The 13,822-nt window shown below is 41.1% G+C and overlaps 1 protein-coding gene across 4 annotated transcripts in view; it reads left to right on the top strand.

Annotated features, from left to right (window-relative positions):
• The first annotated feature begins 6,370 nt into the window (after nt 1-6,370).
• Nucleotides 6,371-13,822, top strand: part of adamts14 (ADAM metallopeptidase with thrombospondin type 1 motif, 14) — a 45,438-nt gene continuing 37,986 nt past the window's right edge. For all 4 annotated transcript variants that reach the window (XM_083994495.1, XM_083994494.1, XM_083994493.1 and 1 more), the window contains exons 1-2: nt 6,371-6,916; nt 7,409-7,836. In XM_083994495.1, the coding sequence (XP_083850621.1) occupies nt 6,838-6,916; nt 7,409-7,836 (507 nt within the window). In that variant the 5' untranslated portion in view covers nt 6,371-6,837. The remainder of the gene's footprint in view (nt 6,917-7,408; nt 7,837-13,822) is intronic.

Below are 13,822 nucleotides of genomic sequence, written 5' to 3'. Positions count from 1 at the left end.
ATCTTTTATTCACTGTATGTGCCATTTCTTTTTCTTTCTTTTTTTTTGAGTGGGGAGGGGTTGGGGGGACTAAAATAAATAATTCCAATACATTTAACAGCCTGTGTCTGCTTCTGGGATAATTTCACTGTCAGCTTTTCTAAAGAGAAAAAAGTAAAACTGATCCATCTGTGTCAAGGATTTGGATTTTAAAAGCGTGGCTGGACTTTGTGACCGTGGATATTTTGCACACAACTCTCCACTGCGCATTGTTTCATTGAAGTTTCCGATTCAGCAAATGGAGCCAAATAATTGTCTCTTCCCTCCATGGCTTCCTTTTTCCCTCCTCCTTATCTCAGCATCATCTTTTGCTCTACATACACACCGCTGAGGACCCAGTCGTATATCCGGACGGTCTCTTTGTCTTGTGTCAATGCCAGCCTTGGAGAGCGGAGCAGATTATGAACATGAGGCAGCGTACATTTACACAAAACAGATAATTCATTGTTGGGCTGAAATCTTAACATATTCCATATACAGTAATAAAGAGCTTAGGCAGATCAAAAGACTAATCTGAGTTGCCTTTTGATGTGGACAGGTAAGGTCTTAATTAAAAAGAGAAAAAAAAAAGTTCATTCTGTCAAGAATGGAGGCCTGTGTGGGGATTAAAACTCACCGGCCGGCACATCAGTGAAGCTCACTTGGCTTCGCTGGCCTGCTTTGAAAGGCTGATATCCCAGATCACTTCCCGTCTTGTAAGTGCATAGCAGGCTTATCTCTGGGAGTGCGGAAGTTGTTAGGATTTTATCACACCACAGCCTATCCTGGATTATTGTAAATGGAAACCAAGTGGTCCAGATTGAAACGGTCCTTTTATAGTTTGTTACACTTGTTTCCTTTCTACATCATCTCAGTTTATGAGCTCCTTTATCCCTTGTTATGGGGTTGGCAATGTCTTAAAGATATATGGGTGCATTCACAGGAACATAAACGCACAGTGTCTGTTTGTGAGTTTTCCATAACTCCACCAACAGAGACCACTCGCTTAAAACAACATGGGGACACGGAGAGGGGTTATTCAGTTGCAGCATGTGGCCAACTTGACTCTGGGTCAAGATAAGCCCAGGACATGAGGACCATGCTTGGATGATATAGCGGCCCCTCTCCTTTGAAATCCTTTCCAGACTCATTGAGATACTCCCCAATGTGAAACTCAAGCTAGCAGTTCTGAAGGATCCAGAGATTACGACAGACAAAGAGCAGCATTGAGGGGTGAGCAGCAAGAGGGGATGTAATGAACTTCATGTAAAAAAAAAAACCCTCCCCTCTGCAGAGTTGCTCAGGAGAGGAGGCATGGTGCCGGTGCTCAGGGTGCATGGGTGCACCGTAATCCTCTTTGATTGTTCTTGTGTGGATAAAGACAGCATTACAGACACCCAGAGATTCAAGTGCGCTCTCAGCCCTCTCAGTGTTTTGATCAATAGACATGAGACGGGGAAAATCTTTGAAGAGATGCTCTTTAATCTGTGTTGGCAAATATGCATATGGTTTCATTTCCCGTAGACAATAATCCACAATCTTTGATAGGATGGGCATTACACACGCCACTGAGCGAGGTAATGAAATGTCTCTGCTACCCGGATCAAAAACACTGATTTAACTGATGCAGAACATTTAAGTCGGCTCCCTCCCATTCATTGATTGTTTTCTTTCTTAGAACTTCTGTCGGGGGACAGAACTGATGATGCATAAATATATAAAAATGGTGCTTTTCATGGCACTCAAAGCGCATTAAGTCCTAAAGTGTAGGAAAAGTAGAAGATATCTTATTAACTGTCTTTTGATTCATTCTAATGAAAAACGTACGGGGAATCTGTCTCAAAAAATCACATTATGACAGAGAACTGTCCTGATTTGATGATGGAGACCTTTATTTATTAAAGAATAGGCTAGGCCTACTAGCCTGCCTAGCCCCTTTAGACTTTTTTCATAACTTTGTTTTTAGTCGCCTCTTAGATACAGAGATGAGTTTTTGGTTTTCTCGGTCAGTAATTAGGCTACAGCAAATACTTTTAACATCTCTTCATTATAACGACTAGTGCTCCTCTTTCGCAGATCTTGTTGACTGGGATTCAACCCCCGCAACCTCCCAATCCACTGAGTTATTCAGTTGGATGACCTTAAGCTCCATACTACATTGCATTATACATTACACTTTCTATACTTAGGCCTACTGATAATGAAACAAATCACGCCTGTCTGCGCAATGTGGGTTTGATTCTCATGTTGACAGGGCTCACACTCGGAGGCCTACGCCAACTTCTCTCAAACAGCTCCTCGCTCTCTGTATCAGACACTCTGATTGGCTGTGAGCACACCCAACGAGCCAATAAGAATGTCCAATAGAGTGACGTCACGTTCGAAGAATGCGGATCGAATCGAACGCAAACAGAAGCAAGAATGCGACAAAGAAACGGTAAAAATACTTTAAATCTTCCCCAAATGTATACATTAATGTAGCGATGTCAGGCAGAGACACGCACAGACGTACGCACAAGAAAGCGACGATCGTTCAGTTGACACAGAAAAAAACGGCGCATCTGTAGCTCAAACGGTCACGGAGAAATTGAATTTTTTTAGGCTACATTTGGAAACTTTAACACGACCATGAGGAGGAGGGGCATCGACGTACAACAACGTATGGTTTGGAGGTTTGGACACATGATTGCTAACAGGCTGGAGCTTTGGCAGACAAAAAAAAGCTGAGACTGATTAGTTTTGTAAGCTTTACATGATCTCTAAAGCTTTGCTTTGGTGATCACCAAAGTCAACAGGGTTGGTCCTTTTATGGACCCTGACTGTCAATAACATTTCAGTTTGAATCAAAGTGGTGCACTGACTGACAGACATGAATTTACATTCATATAGCCAGGGCTCCAGACTATTTTTTTTTTTTTTTACTAGGAGCACAGTGGCCCCTGACCTAAAATTTTAGGAGCGCACACAGAATATTTGAATATTTTGAATCGATTCTGCAAACACATATATAAACTATAGCAATCACATAATGTGCCTCCATCAGATAATCAAAGGGATAATTCAACATTTTGGCAAATTCGCATATTGCTTAATCCCTATATAGTCATAGGAGTAGGTTCATTACCTTTAATTGTCGGTGCAAGCTATTTTTAGATCTGCGGGGCAGAGACGCAAGCTGCTCACAAAAGCGTACTTTCGCCTTTCCCTCAAAAGTAATCAAATGCACCATCCAACAACGCCCAAAAGAGAAGAAGTTATGACCTGCACATTCGCCACGTTATGAAATAATAAGGTATAGTAAATACTCGGACGTAATGAACCTACTCCTATGACTATAGGGTATAGGGATTATGGCAATAGGCGAATTTGCCAACATTTTGAACTATCCCTTTAAGCTTGTAGTGCATGTAAAACTCTCCTGTAGGTTTTGTTTTTGCCTATGCTAAATATGAAGCAGGGGGAAACGGTGTAACTACATTTGTGGTTTACGGGTGATTTGGTGTGGGACTATTTCAGGCCAGGTGCAGTGATGTAGAGCATCAGATAAGCTGTCTGAAAAGATCATAGTCGTATAAAGAAAGCATACTGAGCAAAAATGTTTAACCCTTTCGTTAGCATCTGACAAGGAAATAATAGAAAAATCATTCATCTTCAGTAGAAGTAATAATGGCATAACTGCGCGGCACACTCATTACTGTCTAATCACGTTTTCCTGAGGGAGGTCAAGTGAAACTCATCGAGTGTAACCAGGGTCATAACTCTGAACTGGTTCTGAATCTTGCAGTGTCAAATCCCACAGGACAGAGGAGAGGACCATAATAACAACCCCTCCAAGTCACTGGTTTGTAACTTGGCACATGCAGCAGCTCCTCTTCCCTCAAGCTGCAGACTAGCAGCTGCTTTGCATCTCCCTGCATCTTGGAGATGAAAAGTCACATATTTTCTCAGCACGCTGGCATGGCTAGACCACATTACAGCACACACTGAGGCATCCACAGCCGTGCACGACTGTACTGTAACTGTCTCCCCGTTCCTGGAACTACAGTGGAAGAAGCTTAATTCTTTGCAGCTCCATCCGCACAGGCAGGCTAGACTAATAACCACTGCTCACCATATTTGTGTCTGTTTGATTCAAATGTAAGTTAATTTCTCTGTTAAGCATGAGCAGGGATGAGGATGAGAAGTTTTTTTTTGATTTTCAAATATTTATTTATTAGTTAATTTCATTTCTGAGGAGGAATCCTTCATTTGAACAACTGAATATAAAATACTGAGTTTGATTTAAAGCGAGAAAGTATAAAAAGTTTTGCTCTCAGACTTCTGTTGTGAAGGACAGAGTGTTCTAATGCGAGAACTGTAGTAGAAAATTGTTCTGGTGTGTGGACTTAACCACAGACTGAGTGGAGCTATTCATTTCAGAGGGGAAAAAACAAGACTTCTAATTGAATACTATGCTATATTGTGGAATTTCATCCTGGCTTTTAGACACATGCAAAAAAAAAAAAAAAAAAAAAACTCCAAACAGTATGGATGGAAAAAGAGCATAAAACTTCTTACAAGGCAGTTAATGGTTTCCATCTCTTAATGCTGTGGTTAGTTTCCATCGCTTATTAATGCACGACTCTGGATCACCATCAAATCTTCTCATCGCCACCCCCGGGGGGATGACTGTGTAAAACCCACACCTGCTCTACATTGACCATCCTGGGAGCATGGAGGTAATTAAGCTCAGAGTGAGAGTCTATATGCACCGCATGGGGGGAGGTCGTCCTGACCGGCGGAGCCCAGACACAGTCAGAGAAACTGCATGTGGAGGGAAAAGAATGTCCAGTCTAGACACCTTTTTTCTCTAGAAAGTACCTGAAAGTCAAAACTCATTTCAACCCAACCCCCTTCTCTTCCTCTGAGAAGGATTCCAGAGTTGTTGGTTCAGTCTCTGCGTGGTCATGTCTGACTAAGTCTGGACTCCAGCAGGGTGAGCCGGGGCCAAAAAAAATCCCAGTTGCTTGAGCAGTCATCCAAAGTTTTAACAGGCTGTCATTCCACCGATGAAATCCACTGTACGATTTTCACACCTTCTAAGTCTTTAATGACGGTGTTGGATTGGTGCCCTTTCTGCAAATGGAACATATGCTCACAGTGACATCTGCAGGATTAGACCAGATTATGAAAATTAGAGATACAAACTGCATGAGGTCATTAAATTGAATAATGCTGTGTGTGCTTTGTTGATACTAGTATTGCATTTAAGAGACATGGAAAATATGTAGTTGCACTGAATCAGATTTTAACCCTGCAGCCATTCATAGGCTTATTCTTTAAAGCCACACTGGCACTTTACGTTAGCAACCAGTTCTACTTTATTTTGCCCCTTATTTTTTCTTTAAGTCTGTTTTAGGAAAATACTGATACTGTACAATCACTGCTTTGACTCCTGTCAGGTCAGGTCAAATCAACTGAGTCTCTTCCAAAGCTGGATCTTTTTCAGTGTGAAATTCAGTCTTTGTTCAGTTTCCTTGCACAGTAAGAGGAAGACAAGTTTGGAAGTTCATAATAAAACACTGTAATGCTGGAAAATGTCCTCTTAAGTCTGAACACTAAAGTGATATAGGAATAAAGTCTAAAAAAAGTGATTCACTGTACATATACACATATGAGCATTATTCTAAGAGGCAGAGTCTCTGCTGTTGTGTTTCTTTTGTCACGTAGTAAATTCAATACAGTATTCTTAACGGCATTTTAGAATATGTTAAAAAATATGTACATTTATTTTATGGTTTTGATATTTATATGTTCTGATACCTTGAGTTTGGTCTCTTTTTTGGGCTGTATATGTATTCCTGTGATGTACAGGATGTGTCTAATGCCTGCAAGAAACCCCCAACTAAATTCATAATATAAATTAATGTATATCTTTTTATTTAACATGTCCTGCTTTTCTTTAAGCAGCTCCTCTGAGGACCTTTACACTCCTCCTTACTGCCACTTTATCACTGCCTCATATGCAAACATAAGTTACTGCTTTGCATTTGTAAGAGTTTTACCCACTTTAACAGAGAAAAGTGGATGTTAAGAGTGAATATTAGCTGTGGAGGTGGGCTGCTGCTTTTTGCAGGATATGATGATATAACGACTGAACTCTTTCTCTTTTTTCTTTCTTTTTTTTGACTTGAAAAAAAAATCGCTTGGCTTAATATGTGGTAGTCTAGAGGAGAGGCGCTCCCACTGTTGGCTGGTAGTGGCTTCAAGTTGAGCAGTTGTGAGTCCCGCAGCCGAACCATTGGTGCGTAATGGTGCACGACTGGACGGCAGATGTTTCACCACCGGGACACTCTGTCTCTGCACACTTTATCTGAACCCTTCCGACTTTTTTTTTTTTCCCCTCAGCGTAGGCGTGCGTTAACTTGCTCTCTTGCCCTTTAAAAAAAAGTTATCTGAGGAAGGAAAGAGGAGAAGAAGAAGGAGAAGAAGAAAAGAATTGGGCTACCTCTTCAAACCGTCCCGGTTTCTACCGGGGGAGTTGTCGTCATCAGCACCCCAGATATCCCCCCCTTAGCTCCCTAAATGGATGGGGCAGTCTTGGTCTATGTAGTTAAGCACGGGCCAAAAGATTGGAAACAACTTGTGAATATCCGTCAGTTTGGCGTCTAGAGGGAAAAACGCTCAGAAATGCCCGGCTGCTTCGCTGGAGCTCTGTTCTGAGGACGTTTCTCCTGCATTTGTGCTCCTTTTTTTCAGGAGGAAGGGCTCTGCTCAAAGTTTACAACATTCAGGAAAACTCAGCGCTGAAGTGGCAGCTCTCACACTGTAGCCCTCGCTATGGATTGTATGTATTTATTGATGTGCTTTTCACTCAGTCATCTATTTTTGGAGCATATTTTCGCTGCAGAAACGCATGGTGAGTTGTCAACTTCTTTCTTTTCTTGTCTTTTCTTCTTTCTTTCTTTTTTGCATTGCTTTTGTATTGTGTGTGGAGTGTGCCTGTGGAAATAGACCCCGACCTCTGAATCTGATTGAATAATGATAACTATGATGTATGGCCTATTTTAAATTAATAGCACAACAAACAAAAGTCTGACAGCTTAACTGTCCAGGATGGAAAAATATCAATATAATGTATTGAACCACCACTGGCTATCCTAGGGACATCCACAACACATTTCATTTTTTTCATAGTTCATTTTTTTCACTCATAATACCTCAATTTCATGAAGACTGCTAATTTACACATGTTTTATATAATTATATAGGTTTGAAGTCATTTTCTGTATGGCACATGTCTTTTTAATCACTCAGCTTTGCTTTATAGTTGTTGTTGTTTTTTCCATTGGAACTTGCTTGCCATAGGTCTGTGAATGTGATTCTCACTTGACACTATCTGTCTCATCAGAAAAACTCTCTGGAAAGTTAAGTGAATATGGTCTTATCGTGCCATTCAGCACAGACTCCCATGGCCGGTACATTTCTCACGTGGTCTCTGCTGGAAGTGGAAGTAAAGGTGGTGATGGTGCTGCTGCTGCTGATGCCGCCACAGACTTTGGCAGCAAAAGAAGGGTGGCCCGCGGTGCCCCCGAGATGCCCTCAGTCACCTCCTCCTCCTCGACTCAGCACTTGTTTTTCAATGTCACTGTGTTTGGGAAAGAACTGCACCTCCGCCTGAGGGCCAACAGGAGGCTGGTGGCCCCCGGGGCATTTGTGGAATGGCAGGAAGACTTTGAGGAAAAGGCCAAGGAACGTATCCATGGGTACTGTGTTTTCACCGGGGATGTGAGTGACATGCCGGAGGCTACGGTGGCTATCAGCAACTGTGATGGACTGGTAAGTCATCAATGCACAGTAGGAAAGATGCTTCTCCTTCTTTGTGTCAGACAGAATGTGTGATGTCATTGGCTGGCATGCATTTATTCATATTCATAATTTCAGACCTAAGCTATCACATCCTTATGAGATATCTGAAATCCATCTTTTCAATGTGTGGGCCTGGTGTTAAATAAATGAAATCAGATTTTATTATTAAGCAGGCCAATAAGGTTGCAATTGTGCAGGCTTGACAATTCCCGCCTTGAGCAAACATAAGTGATAGCTCTTTGCTGAATATTGGTTACCATGGATTCTAAATGTCACCAGTCTTTACTGTAATATCAAAGTTTCACAGACATTTCTCTAACCCACTCTTGCAGCATCATTTCTATGCTGTCCATCTGTGTGCTCCGTGTCCTTCAAAACGCTCATATTTTTTTGCCGGTGAAGAAAAGCTTTCATTTACACACGAGCCGGCACATGTTGCAGTTTGAGTGTCGTGATTCCGATGTGCTACTGGCCAAGACTTCAGTCAGGGAGCCAATAACAGGGCTGGAGTAGAAAGAGAAGGGGGTCAAATGTTCGCACCAACTCGCAACCTTGAAGGGTGGTGCATGAGAACTGACACAGGAGCATGTCGGTTTTGGAAATTGAAGATGAAACCATGTGGTCAGCAAATCTGAATCCTCTCATATTTCTGTCACAAACCATCCAGCATTGAGAATAAACGTGGAGCATATACTGTAGCTAGACAATAGCAAAGTTTTATTTTGTTTCTTAAAGTTCAAAAAGCTGTTGATATCACATTTTATGGTGATCATATGGAGGGACATTAGCATGGAGTCATTTTCCTGCAACTCCTAAAAGTTTCTATTCACTTTCTTTTTCTTTTTGTTGCCAATACATTTGCGAGTTTTAGCTTTTCAATATCTGTCTTTCACTGTGTCCACCAGCTTGTTTTAGCTTCTCACTAGCTGTTGTTGTTTTTTGTTTTTTTTTACTAGCTGTGTTTGCTGGCTTGTTTCAGTGTCCCGTGAGCAATCAGTTGCTGTTAGGTGCTGGGCAGGTATTTGAGTCTTGCCCGATAACAGCTGCAGCTACATCTGAAAATGATACCGAGCAATAAGAAAGAGCTTAAACTGTGTAGCGGTGTGCTCCTTAGCCAAAACTGGGCTGAAAGATGCTAAAATACTCTGTAGGGTGAGACTTTGGGTAATAATTCTCAGTGGATTCAGCGCCATGAACAAACCATTTCACATTTGGTTAAAGCTTTGAAGAATTGAATTACCGGTGGCTACAACTAATGTGGCCTACTTAAAACTTCCATCAATGATCTTGGTATCTCATTTGGTAAGAGTGACAGTCAGCCATGGCTTAAAATTTAGGAACCTCCCACGTGATTGTTTTATATATTCCTCATCCAGAGGTTAAAGATTTGGAACAAGACTTGGTTTTCCCCGGACCGTAGCAAATTCCAGTACCTTGAATCTGATCTGCCATTTATTTGGATATCAAAACCCAACCCTAGGCGCGCAGAATTAACCAAAAGTGATTGAATATCTGTGTACTGTAGATACCTGGATTTTACTGGAGGAGTGGTTTCAGAAGGTTGTATAAATATTTGGATTCTCAGTAGTGCAGTTAAAAGAGCTCTGGAATCCAATGAAACTGACAAGAATCTTAAATGGTGCTGGGCTCCATCCTGAGAGAAGAAACAAACTTTAAACTGTGTTTAAAGCACGGTTTGTTGGGGTAAAATCAATTCAAAATCAATTACCACAATTCCAGCAGCACACCCATCCAGGGCATGCATGCACGTCCTCCTCCACTACCACCATGTATGCATCAGTCTGCTTCTGCTCTAATGCAGTCCATTGGTGTCACCTCTGGCTGTTGGACTGTGCTGCCCTGTGATCGTGCAGAGCGTGGGAGGTGAGCTTAGCCACTAATGGCTGTTTGCAGTGGAGAAAATTAAAGTGAATTTTCAAACGCACATGTGACATTTGAATTGGAGTCAGCTCTCTGAACTGCTCTGAAATAACGAGTGGAATGAGCATGGAGATAACCTTCTGGCCTCCAAGTGACACAGAAAAACACACTTTAACTTTTCCAAATGATCACACACTCTTACTCACTTAAAAAAATAAAAATACATTATTTCATTCAAATCTTTATTTATTTATTTAATTTCAGCAGGCCCAGCACCTAATGTCTGTGCTAGTTGAGTTCAATACAACTGAGTTTTCTTTTTATGGTGCATCAGCAGCACAATACAGACACACATACTTTTTCCTGCATTGCCACAACCACCACGTCAGTGTTGAAGCTGAGAGAACAAGTAAAGAAAGATGTCACAGAGTCATTTCATTCTTCTGAATGTCATAACAATGAGTTGCGTGTGGACAAAGCCATGCTTTGCTCACTTACAAAGTAATTTCCTGAGAAGCAACTGTATATATGCTCTTCAGTGACTTAGGGCCAGAAGTGACGCACAACAGCACAAAGCTGTATTCACCTACTAACATGATATGAGAGTTTAAATGCATTCTTCTTACAATCCTAAGCACAGAAAAGACAGAAGTCTCAATGTTGCAGGGTTCTAAGCAAGACATAAAGCAAAAATCAGTTGTAATGGTTTAGAAATGATGGCTGCCATTACAGTATGTTGAAATGCAGTGCTAATGTTGCACCAAGCTAAACTCTATATTGTACATAACCTTGAAAAGTAATGATTTATTGACTTGTAGTGAAGAAGTTGAACATATTGGAGCTGTTAGAAAAATCTTATGTTGTTAGACATAATTATGACTTGGATGTTGAAGTTGGAATCTGGTAATTATGGTAACTCTGACATGAAAATGTTGAAATAACCCAATAGTATTGTCACGTTACTCAAGACAATCCAGCATTGCTATGTCACGGAACATCAGCACATTAATTTAAAGAAGATGTAAATAGTACAATTTTGTGCTATTCATTTATTATTATTATGAATACTGACAAAATTAGATCCTGGGTCAGTGATCAGCTACACCATCTGAAAGCAGGCAACAAATTAATTGATTGTGTCACATAAATCTGCTTTAGAATGTAAATCCATGGAAAAGTCAAAAAGCTAAGCCAAACATTAATTCGGCATATTGGAAGTCTGGAACCAGATGGCTGTGATCCATCTCTATACTTTTGTAGGCAAGAGTCGGGTATGGTTCCTCCGGAGCATCTTGACTGGGATTTGTTTCCCCATATGGCACTCGGTTTGTGGATTAGATTTGTTTCAAATATGGTAGATAATTGAAGTCCTTGCTTTTGTCTCAAGTTATTTCTTTTGAAAGAACTATTCAACCAACTCACCAGCATTTTCAGTTGTCAGTTTTTGTCAGTTGTCAAAAGGTAATTTCCAGTTTCAATTTCCGTCATTAAAGTCTGAGCATATTATGTAGTGTAAGGTTGGGATTGGAAAGACTTGCTGCTGTTGACCTTTTCAAATGTCAGATTTCAAAGCCTCGCGAGCATCACTCACGAACAACACTGCAATCAGCTCTATATTACAGCGGTGGTGGTTGAAGGTCGCAGACAAGGCGAGCAAAACCACAACTATCCGTAAAGATGCCTAGATACCACTTGTTGCATGTGTGGAGAGATGTTTTATTGTGATTTGCCGGAGCTCATCCTTTAAAGGCTGCAGTCAGATAGACAAAAAAAATATCATCTATGCATTTCCTTGCATCAAAGCCAACCTAAACATGGACGTGTCTGTGCCTGCAGGGGTGTTTGGAGAACATTTGAAGGCGCTCAGACAGCTCACAGGCAAATTATTTAGTCTGAAGTGTCTGCTTGATGTGGAAGTACACAGAGAAGATAATGTCTGATGAAAGGACGGTTGAAGGAACAAGGACATGAATCATTTGTTTAAGGCCATCGCATGTGGGCCAGATCTCTATAGTGCACTGTACTATATGTACATGTGTACTACCAGCACTCCATCTTCAGAAGTTACGTTTGATGGGGTCCCTCAAAGAAAACAGAAACATACTATGAAATGTTATAGTAGCAGATGCACTGTATATCACAGCTGCACAGATAATTTTGTTTTCTTCTGTTTACTCAGACTTTGAAGAGCACACCTGCAGTCATCACAGCTCTTAACCAAGCTTTGAAACATCTGAATTTCCACGATAAGCTTTGCTTCGACCTGTCCTCTGCAGAGGGCCTGCTCCCATAGAGATGATTCCCAAATAGCAAAGCATGACATCACCAGAAACAGATTATGTTAACTTGGTCTCCTGCCATGTGCCCGGAGGTGTAAGATTTATGGCAATCCAAGCTCATGACAGATAAGACGTACATATTGCAAAGGTGCAAATTAATCTAATATCTTTGCTTGGGCCTCACAGCACAATCTGACTGTCAACTGAGGTCACAAAGTGGATAGAAAATGACTCCATGTTCCACAACATGACCAACACTTTCAATTTCATTTCAATGCAGTCTCATGTTTAATTGACCAACTTGTCAGCGTTTTCTATATCTTTCCTTTCTGGCTGTAATCCCTGCTAGATGGCAACAGCTGTGCGCTCCAGACCGGCATGAGCTATTGTTGTGGAGCGATGAGTGACGGCTATGATTATACCGGAGCTCCTCATGTGTTGGGAATTAGCGCAGATGACGGGCTGATTGAATTACATGTGTGATGGAAACACAAGTGCCAGATAACCGCAGTCGGAAGAGCGCTATTTCTGTGTCCATCAGTTAAATAGAGAGAGAGCCACCTAGCAACAGTCAGCAGGCAGTCGGCGAACTGTTTTCTTGGGGTGGGTGGGGATGGGGGGGTGCAGTTTTCCATCCATTGGAGATGGAAAATGCTTGCATAAATTGTTCTATTCATGAATGTTTGCAGGAATTCTGTACGTGGCTGGTCCCAGTCCAGTATTCCAGTATCCTCTGGTGTTCCAGTACTTTGCTGGCAGTGGTAAAGTCACTAAATTAAGAGCTCCATCAGTAGAAGCCCGACTTCTCTGCCAATAATGTGATTTATTTCCACTCTAATACTGATCTGCAGCAGGTACAGTGCGTCTGTGTCATTCCAACACACACTATGATATGCACAACACATGCACACTACTCTTGCTGCTTAATATTTCAGATAGTTTACAGACCAGAGCCGCCTCCACAACTATAACTACTTCCTCAGCTACTTTCCTCTTGGTCGCGGTTCAACTACAGTATTATTGCCACTGTCCCTAATACAACTTATCCTTCTTCCTCTATGACAGCATCTACCTTCGCTGCTATTGGTACAGCTGCTTCTTCCTCTACGTCTGCTTTTAATAACTCCTTTTCACAGACATATTTATTCAATTTGCATATTTACATGTAACACAATACCCAAGCCTTCTTTGGCTCGGCCTCCCTATCTGTAAAAGTTACCACATGGTATTGAGAATGTATGCACTTCTACAGCTGCTTATTCCTTTTCCACTTACCTTTGAAACTATTACTATCACTTTTTCTGCATTTCTGCCACTGCTGTGTCTTCTTATACTTCTTGCATTTGGGACTGCTACTACTACTTTTTCTTCCTCTGCTACTACTGTTGCCACGATGACCTTTTCTTCGACATACTGCTACAACTATTTCCTTGTCTAGAAGGATTACTAATATATTTGCAACTATTACTACTGTACACCTACAACACTAATACACACTGTATCTTCTTCTTCTACTACTTATTGGTGGTGGTACAACTGCCCCTTTTGCCACCACTTACACCCAGCTACTACTAGACTACAACATCTAAACTCTGATGCTGTAATTAGTTCTACTTCTAGTGCTATCAATATTTATATTGATAATAATAATAATGGATGCTTTTAGGCCAATAACTTTTGTAATAAAAAACAATTACTCATTAATAGTAGCCTCATAATCTTCTACTTCAGTTAAGTTCACAGCTAAATTATAATTTTTTTTCCCTCTTTGTAGATGAGTGATTAGAAGCCCAATT

The sequence above is a fragment of the Trachurus trachurus genome (assembly GCF_905171665.1).
Source record: "Trachurus trachurus genome assembly, chromosome: 19".
Taxonomy (NCBI): domain Eukaryota; kingdom Metazoa; phylum Chordata; class Actinopteri; order Carangiformes; family Carangidae; genus Trachurus; species Trachurus trachurus.
Note: the sequence above shows the minus strand (reverse complement) of the source record. Positions and strands in the feature narration are given on the sequence as shown.